The 13,151-nt window shown below is 32.3% G+C and overlaps 1 protein-coding gene across 2 annotated transcripts in view; it reads left to right on the top strand.

Annotated features, from left to right (window-relative positions):
* Positions 1-13,151, top strand: part of Galntl6 (polypeptide N-acetylgalactosaminyltransferase like 6) — a 1,051,497-nt gene that overhangs the window by 430,298 nt on the left and 608,048 nt on the right. For both annotated transcript variants that reach the window (XM_015486211.2, XM_048791957.1), the window contains one exon: positions 6,374-6,512. In XM_015486211.2, the coding sequence (XP_015341697.1) occupies positions 6,374-6,512 (139 nt within the window). The remainder of the gene's footprint in view (positions 1-6,373; positions 6,513-13,151) is intronic.

Here is a 13,151-nt window from a genome sequence, read left to right as displayed (position 1 = left end):
GGGGGATAGTAGAGGATAGGAAAGGCAGCAGAATACAACAGACACTAGTATGGCAATATGTAAATCAATGGATGTGTAACTGATGTGATTCTGCAATTTGTATACGGGGTAAAAATGGGAGTTCATAACCCACTTGAATCAAATTGTGAAATAGGATATATCAAGAACTATGTAATGTTTTGAACAACCAACAATAAAAAATTTTAAAAAAATAAAATAAAATAAAAAATGTTTTTCTTTATATAAAGTGGAAAAAAATCTAAAAATGAAAATAAATAAGAATACAATTTCTAAAACATAAAAAAAAAGAAGGGAAGAGTTGTTAACTAAAACCATCTTAGTACTTGAATTTATTTCCATAGTGGTGATTCATTTTCCTAGTTACAATATCATTTTTATGAGGGCTAGAACCATATATATTTTCTAAATCCTATTCCAGTTCCTCCCACATAATAAGTGTGTAATAGTATTTCTTGAGTGGCTAAATCTTTAATTGATTTAGTAAAATTTTGGTTTAGAAAATTCTTAGAAACTTTATTTTTTGCCAGTCAATTGTAACTCAAGTATCAACTGAATTGCACATAGAGTTCAGACAAAATATTAATTGATCAAATTATGAAAATCTAGGAAAACCATTAAAATAGTAATTTTGCTGCTATTTACATTCTCTTTTCTCTACTCTACTCTGTTCATTAGTTTTGCATAAAGCTCATTAAAAGCTTCTAGCACACAGAGGAGATGGCTTCCCAATAGTGATCATGTTTCTATGAACAAATGTGTAAATCTTCATATTTGTATGAAAATACTGCTATGTACATCATGCTCTTAAAAAAACCTAATGCTTTATATGTATATAATTTCATTGTTTTGATGCTTTTTCTTCTGACAGTGAAAATTGGAAATTCAGAATTAATTGATAAAAGGGTAAGATTTGTTACTGAGGAAAATTTAAGATGTTTTTCCTCTACGTTTTGCTGTGTCTTTTTGATGCATTCATTCTCTCAAGTTGTAGTGTGATGATCAACTCTACATTACCATTCTTTAATTGTCTCCTAACTATATTCCAAATGACCTTTTCTAATGAGCTTTATTTTTAAGAATCACTTCTTCCTCACAGTTAAAAATTTCAAAGTGTTTTAACTATTATTTTTGTGTTTTGCATTATCTGATAATTATCACAGTTCACCTTCATAAGTGGCATTGTAAAAAAATAGGTATTTTATATTACTTTTTTTTTTCCTTATGTTTTTGGAAAAACAGAATTAGTGAACTTATTTACATCTCCAAAACATATTCTTTTGACATTCTTGAAACTGTCATTTAAAATAATCTGAAAAGCTAAAAATACTGTGGGCTGGTACAACTCTTGCAAAGAGTCACTCCCAAAGGCCATTGTAACAAGTCCAGCCTATTTGTTGCTATCCATGAGTGAATAAGTAAATTGGAATTGAGACCATGAATGCGGGTGTCTCTAATCTCAACCTAACCACAATCTCCACGCATGATTGGGACATGGGTCATCATCCCTCCTGGAAAATGAAAGAATCCCCCCTTTCACAGATGTTTATCATATGTTTACAAAGAATTTTAATCATGTAGTTAGCATGATATCATTTTATAATGTATTACTTATGGGAACATACTTTCCTTATCTAAATCATACTGGGAAACAATGAGTTCCTTTCCTAAGACTCAGCTTATTTTGTCAGATTTTTTTTTTCCTGTTCAGCCCTCTATGATGGATTAGCCTTAATTATTTTATCTTTATTTGGAAAAGAAAACTACTGGAACTATTTGTATAGGAACTTAATCTCTCTTCTTTGGGATCAGTTGGCTTTAACTGGAGAAGTAATTTTAATAAGTTCCTCTGAGATTGAAAAATAGAGACAATTTTAATTAAAGCATCACAAACTACAAACTTTCCTGAGAAAACTTTTCCTTTGTATTTGTATCATATGAATAATGCCTTTAACTCAGTAGGAGACATAAATATACCTGCTTTATCTGTGTAGATTTTGATAACAAAACATTAACAGTAGGGCTGGGGTTGTAGCTCAGTGATAGAACACTCATCTAAGCACGTTCGAGGCCGTGAGTTTGATCCTCAGCACCACATAAAAATAAATAAATAAAATAAAGGCATTGTGTCCAACTACAACTAAAAAATAAATATTAAAAAAAACATTAGTATAAACCTTGGGGTGTCTAGTTGCTTTAAGGAAGGTAGGATAGTTCAGTTTATCTTTGTTTTCTTAGCTTTAGTTATAGTTCATATTTTAATAATTCAGAAAACAAGTGTATGTGGAATGATACTCTCAGATCTGCCCTCATGGACCTTAGAGTCTAGTTCCATAAAAATATCTTTTTCATCTAATAAACTGGCTTGTATGACTAAACTCTATTTCATGCCTCAGATAATATTAATAACTACCTTGAAGTAAGTACTATTTGAAAATATAAGAGCTTAAGATAATATTTAATAAGTTCAAATTTTCAGTGTAAATTACTAGATAAAGTGTGATGATTTAGAATAAATAATTACACAATTAGGAGTTAATATAGAATGCTAGTTTTTGTTATTGTTTGTTCAAACTTTGATATAAAACTCAGGTCCTAGTTTAAAAATTTATATTTGTAGGCTTAAAAGTGCCTGAATCTGAAAGTTCAGCATTAAAAATATTTCTACAAAAATTAAATCATTTGTTTGTTCTTGAGACAGAGTTTCTCTAAGTTGCTGAGACTAGACTTAAAAATGAAATCCTCCTGCCTTAGCCTCTGGAGTCCCTGGGATTATAGTCGTTCACTACCATGCTTTAGAATAGTAGCAATAATTCAACTGTCTAAGATCAACTTGTTTCTATGTAAATGATAAGATGAAGGAAGAAATGTAAAAGAAGCTAACTGAGTTACACCTTCTTGGTGGGAAACTTTGATATAAAACTCAGGTCCTAGATATTTATTTGACCCCCAACTTCAAATTCCTAATGCATATCAATGCAGGGTCACCATAGTGTGGCAAGTATCAACTAAAGCAATCTCACCAAAGGAAGAGGGGACTCATGGAATTCTTAACAAAAACTTTGAAAAATATGACATAAATGTTGGTAATAATAAAGAACAAACAGGGATGAGGAAAAAGGGTGAAATTAGAAGGATCAGGAGGAGAATTATACTGTTTACTGATACCTGGTAAAACTAAAACCAAACATTGCCCACATCCATTACACTGTTAAAAAACTATAAGCTCAAACTATTTCAATTGATTTATTAAGCATTTTTAAAACAGAATATTTCACAATTATTGTCTGTACAAAGTAATTTACTCCAAATTCTTTCTATGCACAGTACAATAAATAATTTATATCCTCAAAACTATCCTTGAAGTTTGAACTGATATCTTACTTTTTCTAGTGATAATTTCCAGCCTATACCAAGCTTGTCATTTTGCCAAATTTGAAATTCTTACAGGGCTTACTGTTCAAATTATTTAATTCTAGAGGTGGCTTATTTTCTTCTCACAATAGCCATTTTATAAATATGTCCTATATCTTCCTAAGCATAACATATTTTTAGCTTCTTCAGGCCTGACTTAATACTATATACATTTTCAATTTCCCTACCCAGTGGTGCATGGTGTAGACAATCAATAAACATACAAGATTGTCATAGTAAGTAAAATGTCATTTTAACTGAGGGATAAATACAGGTGCATTATAAAAAAAATTAACATGAATTCCATGTCAAGTATCAACTGTCTATCTTGTATGTATTATAAATACATACTTGTGAGACAGCAATTTTTCTGCTTAGTACTCACACATTTGATGTAATATTTATGTTTCAATGTACTAAAATATAATATCATGCTTCTCATATGTTTTTAAACAAAGCAGATGGTACAATAGTTCTCATATTTAAAGAAAGGATTATGGTTTAAATTTATAATTGATAATATTAAATTATATATTTTGAGTGTTAAAATGGGCATATTGATAGATTAGTAATTATTGCCAATTTTTTAGTATTATCATACTTTCAACACATATTTTTTTGTTGTCATGTGAAGTATTCTTGCTTTTTTTTTTAGACTTTTACAAAAGAAAAGTCAAACTACATGAGATGTTATACACCCTAAGATTTGCATATTAAAACTTAAGATGAGTTGGTAGCATTTGAAATAAAAAATGCTGGCTTCATACATAAGAAGATAAAATTTTAAAACCTATTCTCACAACTACAATGCAGAAATATCTAGTTTGCCATCATTGGTGATGAGCCAATTTTGTTTGATAACTTGAGAGAATCCCTCATACATTTGAAAAGCCTTGTTTTAGGAGATTTATTGTCTTAGGAGATTTAGCAAATCTGAACAAATGATTTCTCTTTGATTAACAGGTGTTTCAATGAGTGTGTAGTTTAAAAATTTATATTTGTAGGCTTAAAAGTGCCTGAATCTGAAAGTTCAGCATTAAAAATATTTCTACAAAAATTAAGCCTCAGGCGTACATACACATTTCATCGAGGATATAAAAATTAAAAATAAAATTTTATTGCTGAAAGCAAAGGGTACTTTGCACTAAAATTGCTTCACTAAATTGGATTTATGGAATGACTTATAAATCTAATTAATACTAGGGGCCATGCAAGGTCAAGACACCTTCTTCAGCTAATTTGGTCATTTATGGTAAAGAGATTTAGGTCTTTTAAGTATTTCCCCAGGTTCAGTGGCTAATTACTAATAAAGTGTTTAGGGAAACTATTAATCTCTGTTTTGTTTACTTACATGTAACTTGGGTAAAACAATGTTTATTTCATATTGTTGCTGTGTTGAGTCCAAAATGTATGGAAAAACAGCACAATACTTTGTACATAGTGAACTCCATTCTCTGAATGAAATTTCTCACTGACTTATTGATTTTTCATCTAGATTGAAAAATAGCAAGTGGCATTTCCAGTAAGAAATCAAACAATGATATAGACAGAATAGTGGGTTGGATTTGTTGTTGTTGTTTGTTGGTTTGATTTTTTCAGATCAAAAATGAAACTCTTTTTTTTTCTAAATTTATTTATTTATTCTAATTTGTTATATGTGACAGCAGAATGCATTTCAATTCATAGTACACATATAGAACACAGTTTTTCATGTCTCTGGTTGTACACAAAGTAGAGTTACAACTTTCGTGTCTTCATACATGTACTTGGGATAATGCTGACCATCTCATCCCACCATCTTTCCTACTTCCTTGTCCTCCCTTTCCCTCCATCCCCTTTGCCCTATCTAAACTTCCTCAATTCTTCCCATGCCCTCCACATCCCCATTATGGATCAGCATTTTCATATCAGAGATATTTGAGATTGGCTTACTGCACTTAGCATTTTATTCTGCAACTCCATCCATTTACCTACAAATTACATAATTTTATTCTCTTAATGCTGAGTAATATTCCACTGTGTATATATACCACAATTTCTTTATCGATTCATCTACCAAAGGGCATCTAGTTTGGTTTCATAATTTAGCTATTGTGAATTGTGCTGCTGTAAACATTGATGTGGCTGTGTCCCTGTAGTATGCTGTTTTTAAGTCCTTTGGGTATAAACTGAGGATTGATACAGCTGGGTCAAATGGTGGTTCTATTCCAAGGAATCTCCATGCTGCTTTTCATATTGGCTGCACCAATTTGCAGTCCCACCAGCAATATATGAGTGTGCCCTTTCCCCCACATCCTCACCAACACTTATTGTTGCTTGTATTCTTCATACCTGCCATTCTGATTGGAATGAGATGAAATCTTAGAATAGTTTTTATATGCATTTCTCTAATTGCTAGCAATGATGAACATTTTTTTTCAAATATTTGTTGATTGATTGTATATCCTCTTCTGAGAAGTGTCTGTTCAGTTCCTTAGCCCATTTATTGATTGGGTTATTTGATTTTTTGATGTCAAGATTTTTGAGTTCTTTATATAACCTAGAGATTACTGCTTTATCTGACGTGCAGAGAGATTTTCAGTCTGTTTTTTATTTGTTTGGTTGGTTTAGTTTTTTTTTTCTTTTTGAGATATAATTCCTTATCATTCCCTAGCTATTTGACATTGGTTGTCAGTATTAATGAATTTCATCAAGATGGAATCAAAATGTTTAAAAGGATGTTTCTCATTTTGCTTTATAGGGATCCCTGACATACAAACTACATTTCCCAACAACAACAAAAATGAATTCTAGTTACTAAAAACAAATATCATGTTTGCAAATCAAAAGTTAATTAAAAAATACATAAAAATCTCTAAATATTTTAAGATTTGTAATATTTGGGAGCAATCACAAGAAGGTTAATACTGGTTGAAAAATCCCATCTGGTTTTTCCTTTTAGGGAAAGGTGAACATGGGAAGCCTTACCCCCTTACTGAAGAGGACCACGATGACTCAGCATACAGGGAAAATGGCTTCAATATTTTCGTCAGCAACAACATTGCCCTAGAGAGGTCCCTGCCAGATATTCGCCATGCTAAGTGAGTATGGGCACATCCAATGTGTGGTGTCTTTGGTTTGTTTGTTTGTATTGTTTTCTATTGTTTTTAATGTGTATAACTGTGATATGTGTAATCAAAAATTTTGCCCTGATAATTTTGATAAAAATTTTGTATTTCAAGGTTGGGGATATAGCTCAGTTGGTAGAGTGCTTGCCTAGCATGTACGAGGCCCTGGGTTCACTCCACAGCACTGCCCCCCCCCCAAAAAAAAAAAAAAGAAAAGAAAAGAAAGAAAGAAAGAATTGTATTTCATAATCAACTATGTTTCATTTAAATTAGAATAACCTTCAAATTTTCAAGAGCATTACTACCAACCAATATACATTTTCATTGACTAAATAATCTCCATTTAAAATGTTTTAAGATATTACCTGTACTCTTTGCCCATGATCATGTAGATTATGAGGTAAGCATCCTTCTCTGGTTGTTAGTACTATCAGTGCTACCTAGAGACACAAGCCTCCTGTGACTCCATTCACATCCAGCCATATTTAATGCCATTGTTGTGACTCTTACATAAAAAGAAAGCTTAAAATGAATGCATCCATAATTCAGAAGTAATAATCACATATTTAATTTGTTATCACTGTGAACTCCTTGTGGCTTGCTAATTAACAATGAGTTCAGTTTTTATTGGATCATAGATAAATTTCCTAGTGTAAATGAAAATAATAACAGTACATAGTTACCGAAATTTATTTTCTCTCCAATCACCCCTATGTTCCTCTAAATGGCTTGGTCTACTTTCTGTTCTAATCCACTGTGGTTTTCCCTGATAGCTTAAACAAGGCCAAAAGGGTACAAAGAACATGGAATATGATTGGAATTTGTAATGTTTTTTGCCAGGCATATTTAACAAATCCATCCAACAACACTAATATTTTAACCTAACTCCCAACCTCAATCTCCTTATGGAAACACTAGTGTGGGGGAAAAAAAATCAGAGAAAACGAAATCATAGAAGCTAATGAAAATAAAGGTTAGGAATCTAAATTAAAATAGTAATGTAAAATAAATAAAAGTCTTATTTGGGGGCAATAATAATTAATCCATTAGATAAAATTCAGTAAAGTGTTGTTTGGGGGACCTTCTTCTTATTGTCATAGTGTGTCTTCATAAATTAATTTGAAAATATATAAGAATTATTGGTTTTATCCTCAGGTTTTACGTGAATTTGCATTTCTCAATATAGTTAAGCAGAGGATTAATGTGAAGAACAAATCAATTTTTCCCTAAACTGGAGGCTTTATATATTGGTCTAAGCCTTTTAGCCAGCCAAATTATTCCCAAGTTACCTGAAATTATCTACAGTAATTCCCACTGACCGAGAACATTTCTAGTTATGAGAAATTTTAATACCTAATTGCACACCATCAAAAATGCATTAAATGGCATTGTTGGCATAATAAATATGCTCAGAGAATAACTCTATCCACCCCTTTCCACCCCCACATTTCCAATCTTTTATTGTGTATTCAACTGGAAAGTATTGCAGGTGGAAACAGGGCAGAAAAATCACTGAAGTCAAAAGAAGGCTGATATTTCCAGTCTTCTCACAGAGTATATTTTAGTGTAGTTATCACCTTTTAAGAACAAAATATTTTAAAACTATATGCAAAAAATGGCCAAATGAAAAGAAAAATATTTTTTGAAATTTTTACTATAGTCATGAAGTTTAGAGTATGAAGGAAATATTATTGTAAACACTAAGGAAGAACAACATGGTTAAAAAATCTGTGTTAGGCCATATTATTACTTAGTTACTGAAGCTGGATATCTAATAGAACAAATAATCATGTAGTAAAATGATACCAAAAGAGAAAATAAAGTGTATACGCATGTACACACAGACACAGACACAGACATACACACACACACACACACACACACACACACACACACCCCTTAATAGAGGCTTAGAGTTCAATGTCAGGAAAGTGTTAAGGAATAAACAGGAATGATGGCTTACCTTGGTTTGTACAGGATCTAACTCTAAGCAATGCAGGAAGAAGAGTCTGATGTTACTTCAAATGTTGTCAATGTCCCACCTGCAGAAGACCAACAGCTAAAAAGTCTTACATGGATCCTACTGTTTAAAAGTTCTATGCTTTTGCCTTTAACTGTGCTTCTCAAAATTCAGATACATTTCACTCTAATAAACATGGAGCTCTGTGTAAGTTGAAATACAAAATGAACTGAACACATATTTCAGGATTATCAGATTACATTGCAGATAATTGAATACAGCTTGTTTATATTGATGCAATCTATAAAAGAGAATGCAAACTTTGGGTGATTTGAGAACATAGCAGTTCTAAGAGACTGCATTTGCATTCATCCAATTCAAACTGTAGGTTCAGAGTGACAGGAGGGAAGAGCTCCTTTTTCTTGGCTCTACTATTTTACAATGGAAGATATCGGATAAATACTATCCTGCAATTTTGCTTAATATGATCTTTGCTCAAATACCTATAATCATGGTATTTATGCCACTGACCTATACTATTGATAATTCTCTTTGTATATTCAAGTATTCTACACCTGTTCAGATTCTCACATTTAGTTAAAAAAAAAAAAAAAAACATGATTTCAGATGTTGCAGTCAACTATTTCGCTACTGTGACCAAAACACTAAACAAGAACAATTTTAAAGGAGGAAAAGTTTATTTGGGGGCTCACAGTTTCAGAGGTCTCAGTTTGTAGATCACCGACTCCATTTCTTGGGGTCTGAGGTAAGGCAGAATGTCATGGTAGACATGTGCAGCAGAGGAAAGCAGCTCAGAAATTTGCACAGGAAGCAGAAAAAAGAGCTCTGCTCAACAAGGACAAAATATATACTCCAAAGGCACACTCCCAGGGACCCACTTCCCCTGGCCACTCCTACCTGCCTTAAGTTGCACTGATTAGGTTAAAACTCTCACAGCCCAACTCTTACCTCTAAACTTTCTTGCACTGTCTTGCACATGAGCTTTTGGGGAACACCTACATCCAAACCATAACACTAGGTATTTTGCTATGCTTAGTGTTCATTCTAGTTCATTGTGAAGAATATTCAGAACAAGTTATTTTACAAATCACAGTCCACAAGGCATTGTTCTTTTATTTTTTCCAACTCCTTCCTTATTCACTAGTATACAAATGAACTATCCTACTTTTGTTGCTGTAATTTCATAGTAAGTAATACATTCCCAAATGGAGGAGCAATACATGAAGAAAAGTATGATGAACTCAGGCCAGCAATAATCTGATACATCTTACTTAAATCCTATAATAAATTTCAAGCCTTTCTCTTATACTTTCATTTTTTCTCCAACTTTTTTTAGCATCTCCCTATATTGCAAATTATTTAAATTTTCACATCATCCATGCTTTGGTATTGTCAAAACTTTCATTCCTTTTTCCATACTCACTCTATATTTTTGGTTGACTTTTGCATGTTTTTGAAGATATTCTCTACATATTTTAAATATGTACTCCTTTATGTTTTTGCCAATTCGTGTTTATATCCCCAGTGCCTGGAATTTGTCCTAGAACATTTTATGTACATATTTTATTTCATGCAATGCTGATACCAATTTTTGTTTGAGTAAATTTGGGTGAAAAATATCCAGTCTGTGGATATCCTGCTGGCCTGGCTTCATTTTACCATATTTTACTTTTTATTCCCACCTGAATACTGATTGTACTTGTTCACCTACCTCAGATGCCAAATATATGCTGTGTAAACTGTAGGACATCTCATTTATCTTCCAACTTAAGATGGGAGGTGTAAGAAATCAATAAAATTACACAGAAAATAGGAAAATTAAAATACTATCTAGAGATTCTTAGCCTCCTTACAAATGAATACTAAGATATGTATATATGTATTTCCATATGTGTGTGTGTTTAGATAAACATATATACTTTCATAACAGCAAAAAACAAACACAAAAGATCAATGAAGTCCATATTGAGGATGTGTTTACCTAGGTCCTATGCAAAACCTCCCTTAACTCTAATATAAGTTGCTCTTCTGTCTCTTTTTATTTTTTTTAAAGAGAGAGAGAGAGAGAATTTTTAATATTTATTTTCAGTTTTTGGTGTACACAACATCTTTATTTTATTTTTATGTGGTGCTGAGGATTGAACCCAGCGCCCAGTGCATGCCAGGTGAGTGCGTGACCGCTTGAGCCACACCCCAGCCCCATCTTCTGTCTCTTAATCTTATGTATTTTGTCTTAGATGTAAATTTGTCTTATACTTATTAGTTATATCATGTTTTGAAAGGTACTTATTATAACTACTGATGAGCTTGTTCATAACTAGGAAATAACATTTGCTCAAATAATTATCATTTTATTTTATTCTTATCTTATTAACAATACATTTATGTTTAAGTTTATTGGTGTTTCTTTTCTTTGTAGCCCATCTCTCTATGAGGATTGCCACCTAAAGGGAGATGGAACAGGAATCCTTTAAGTCAAATGATATTAGAGCCTAGGGTACATCTAGACATGACTGAGAAAAGACAAAACAAACCCTAGCAGCAGACTGGAGGGAAGATGGTCAGGAAAACCAAAAGCAATCCTTTGAAACAGTTATTTAAGAAAATACCTTCATTATTTGAGGAAAGATGGACTTATGCACAATCCTACAAACATTATTAGTTTATAAATGCATTTCTAAGAATCAAGACACAAATGCACGATGGAGTGACAACAGAAATTTACACACACCCCCATCTTATAACAAAGCCTGAAAGATGTGGAAGAGTTTTTTATCACTTTAAGTTAAAGATTTATGGCTGCTGAAATGAAAATCCTCCTAGGAGATATAACAGTTTAAGAGTTGTCAGACATTTAGCTTTGGAGTGAATGACAGATTGTAAAGCCGATTCCTTAAAACATGCAATAAGGATAAGCACAAGGGTCTAAAAGAGTGGCCATGCTAATAATGTGCGCAGGTGAAAAATAAAGGAAACTTTCTAGAAATAAAACCACCTCCTTCACAATCATATCTATTGAATTCCAAACCGTAGCTTTTGCAACCTTGTGCTAAGAGTTAAATAAAGATAAAAGTTAGCATAAGTTTGAGAAATAGATTTACATCTTCAATTTTTTTTAAAAGAAAATAAAATGAAAATTGGATGCAATGATACATCCTGCACTATAAGGTTAATCTAGCAAGAGTAATTTTAAATTCACTTCTTAAATTTATTGCTAGGCACAGAAATTTACTGGAAAAAAAAAGAGGCAGTGATTAAGATTAAAGCTTATGTATAATAATAAACTGAGTCTTTGAGAAAATTCTGCCATTTCAAAGAGAATGACGAGGCTTCTTTTCTAAACCAGTGAGCCGTATAATTTTAAATATTGTTATAGTAATCATCAGAGGTTAGATTGTGGTGGTGATAAGTGTTATTAAATGTGGTTGTAGCCAAAGAACAATCTGTGAACTCATTGTTCACTCAACCTAAAAGAGTAAGTGCACATATCACTAATTTTTTTCCCTAGTACTAGGGATTGAACCCAGGTGTGCTTCACCACTGAGCTATATCCCCAGCACACCCACTTATTTTTAAATTTTGAGATATATTCTCTCTAAATTACCCAGATTTAAATTGACTTCAAATTTGCGATCTTCCTGCCTCAGCCTCCAAAATCACTTGGATTACATGCCATCATGCCTGATAGACTCTTAAACTTAATCATTATGCAGAATTGGTTGAATCATCCATGTGCATCTGAACATATTCCTGCAGAGATCACTTAAAATTTAAATACATATATCTCATTTATAAAGATTCTTGATTTCACTTAGCATGATGAAGCACACCTGTAACCCCAGCACATGAGGAGGCTGAAACAGGAGGATTACAAATTGAAGGCCAGTCTGGCAACTTAGCAAGACACTGTCTCAAAATGAAATAAAAAGTGCCAGGGGTGTAGTTCACTGATAAAGTACCTTTATGTTCAATCCCCACGACCACACACACAAAAAAGAAGATTCTTGATTTTAATATTTAAAGATACACATTTTAAAACTATTAATTTTATTCTCAAATATTTACCCCACAGATTGTACTTCAATTTATTAAAATAAAAAAGTGTAGGCCAATAAAGCAAATAAGTATATGAAATGGAAGAATTTCCTCAAGGACACAAACATCTAAAACATGCCCAATAAAAATTAAAAAGAATCTGAATAGAACTATAATTTGAGATTAATATGATTTTTTTAAAAAAGTAAAACAAAACAAAACAAAAAAACACAATATATAAAGAAATACCAGGGTCCAGATAATTTCATCACCAATGCTTCCAAATTTTGATAGGAGAATTAATACGAATTTTGATTTTTTTAATAAACTCTTCCAAAATATAGAAGGAGTTGTCTTGGTTGGTTCTGAGGGACATAGCCAAATATCATAGACTTGAGTGACTTACACAACAGAAATTTACTTTCACAAACTTCCAGAAACTAACAGTCTTACTATCAAAGTGCCAATGGAGTTGCTGTCTAGTGAGGGCTTTGCTCCTGTCTTCCACTTTATTATTGTGTTCTCAAATAGCATAGAGGGAGAGAGAGAGAGAGAGAGAGAGAGAGAGAGAGAGAGAGAGAGAGAGAGAGAGCTCT

Source organism: Marmota marmota, unplaced genomic scaffold (assembly GCF_001458135.2).
Source record: "Marmota marmota marmota unplaced genomic scaffold, marMar, whole genome shotgun sequence".
In the NCBI taxonomy this organism is placed as follows: domain Eukaryota; kingdom Metazoa; phylum Chordata; class Mammalia; order Rodentia; family Sciuridae; genus Marmota; species Marmota marmota.
This window is presented reverse-complemented; position numbering and strand designations above follow the sequence as displayed.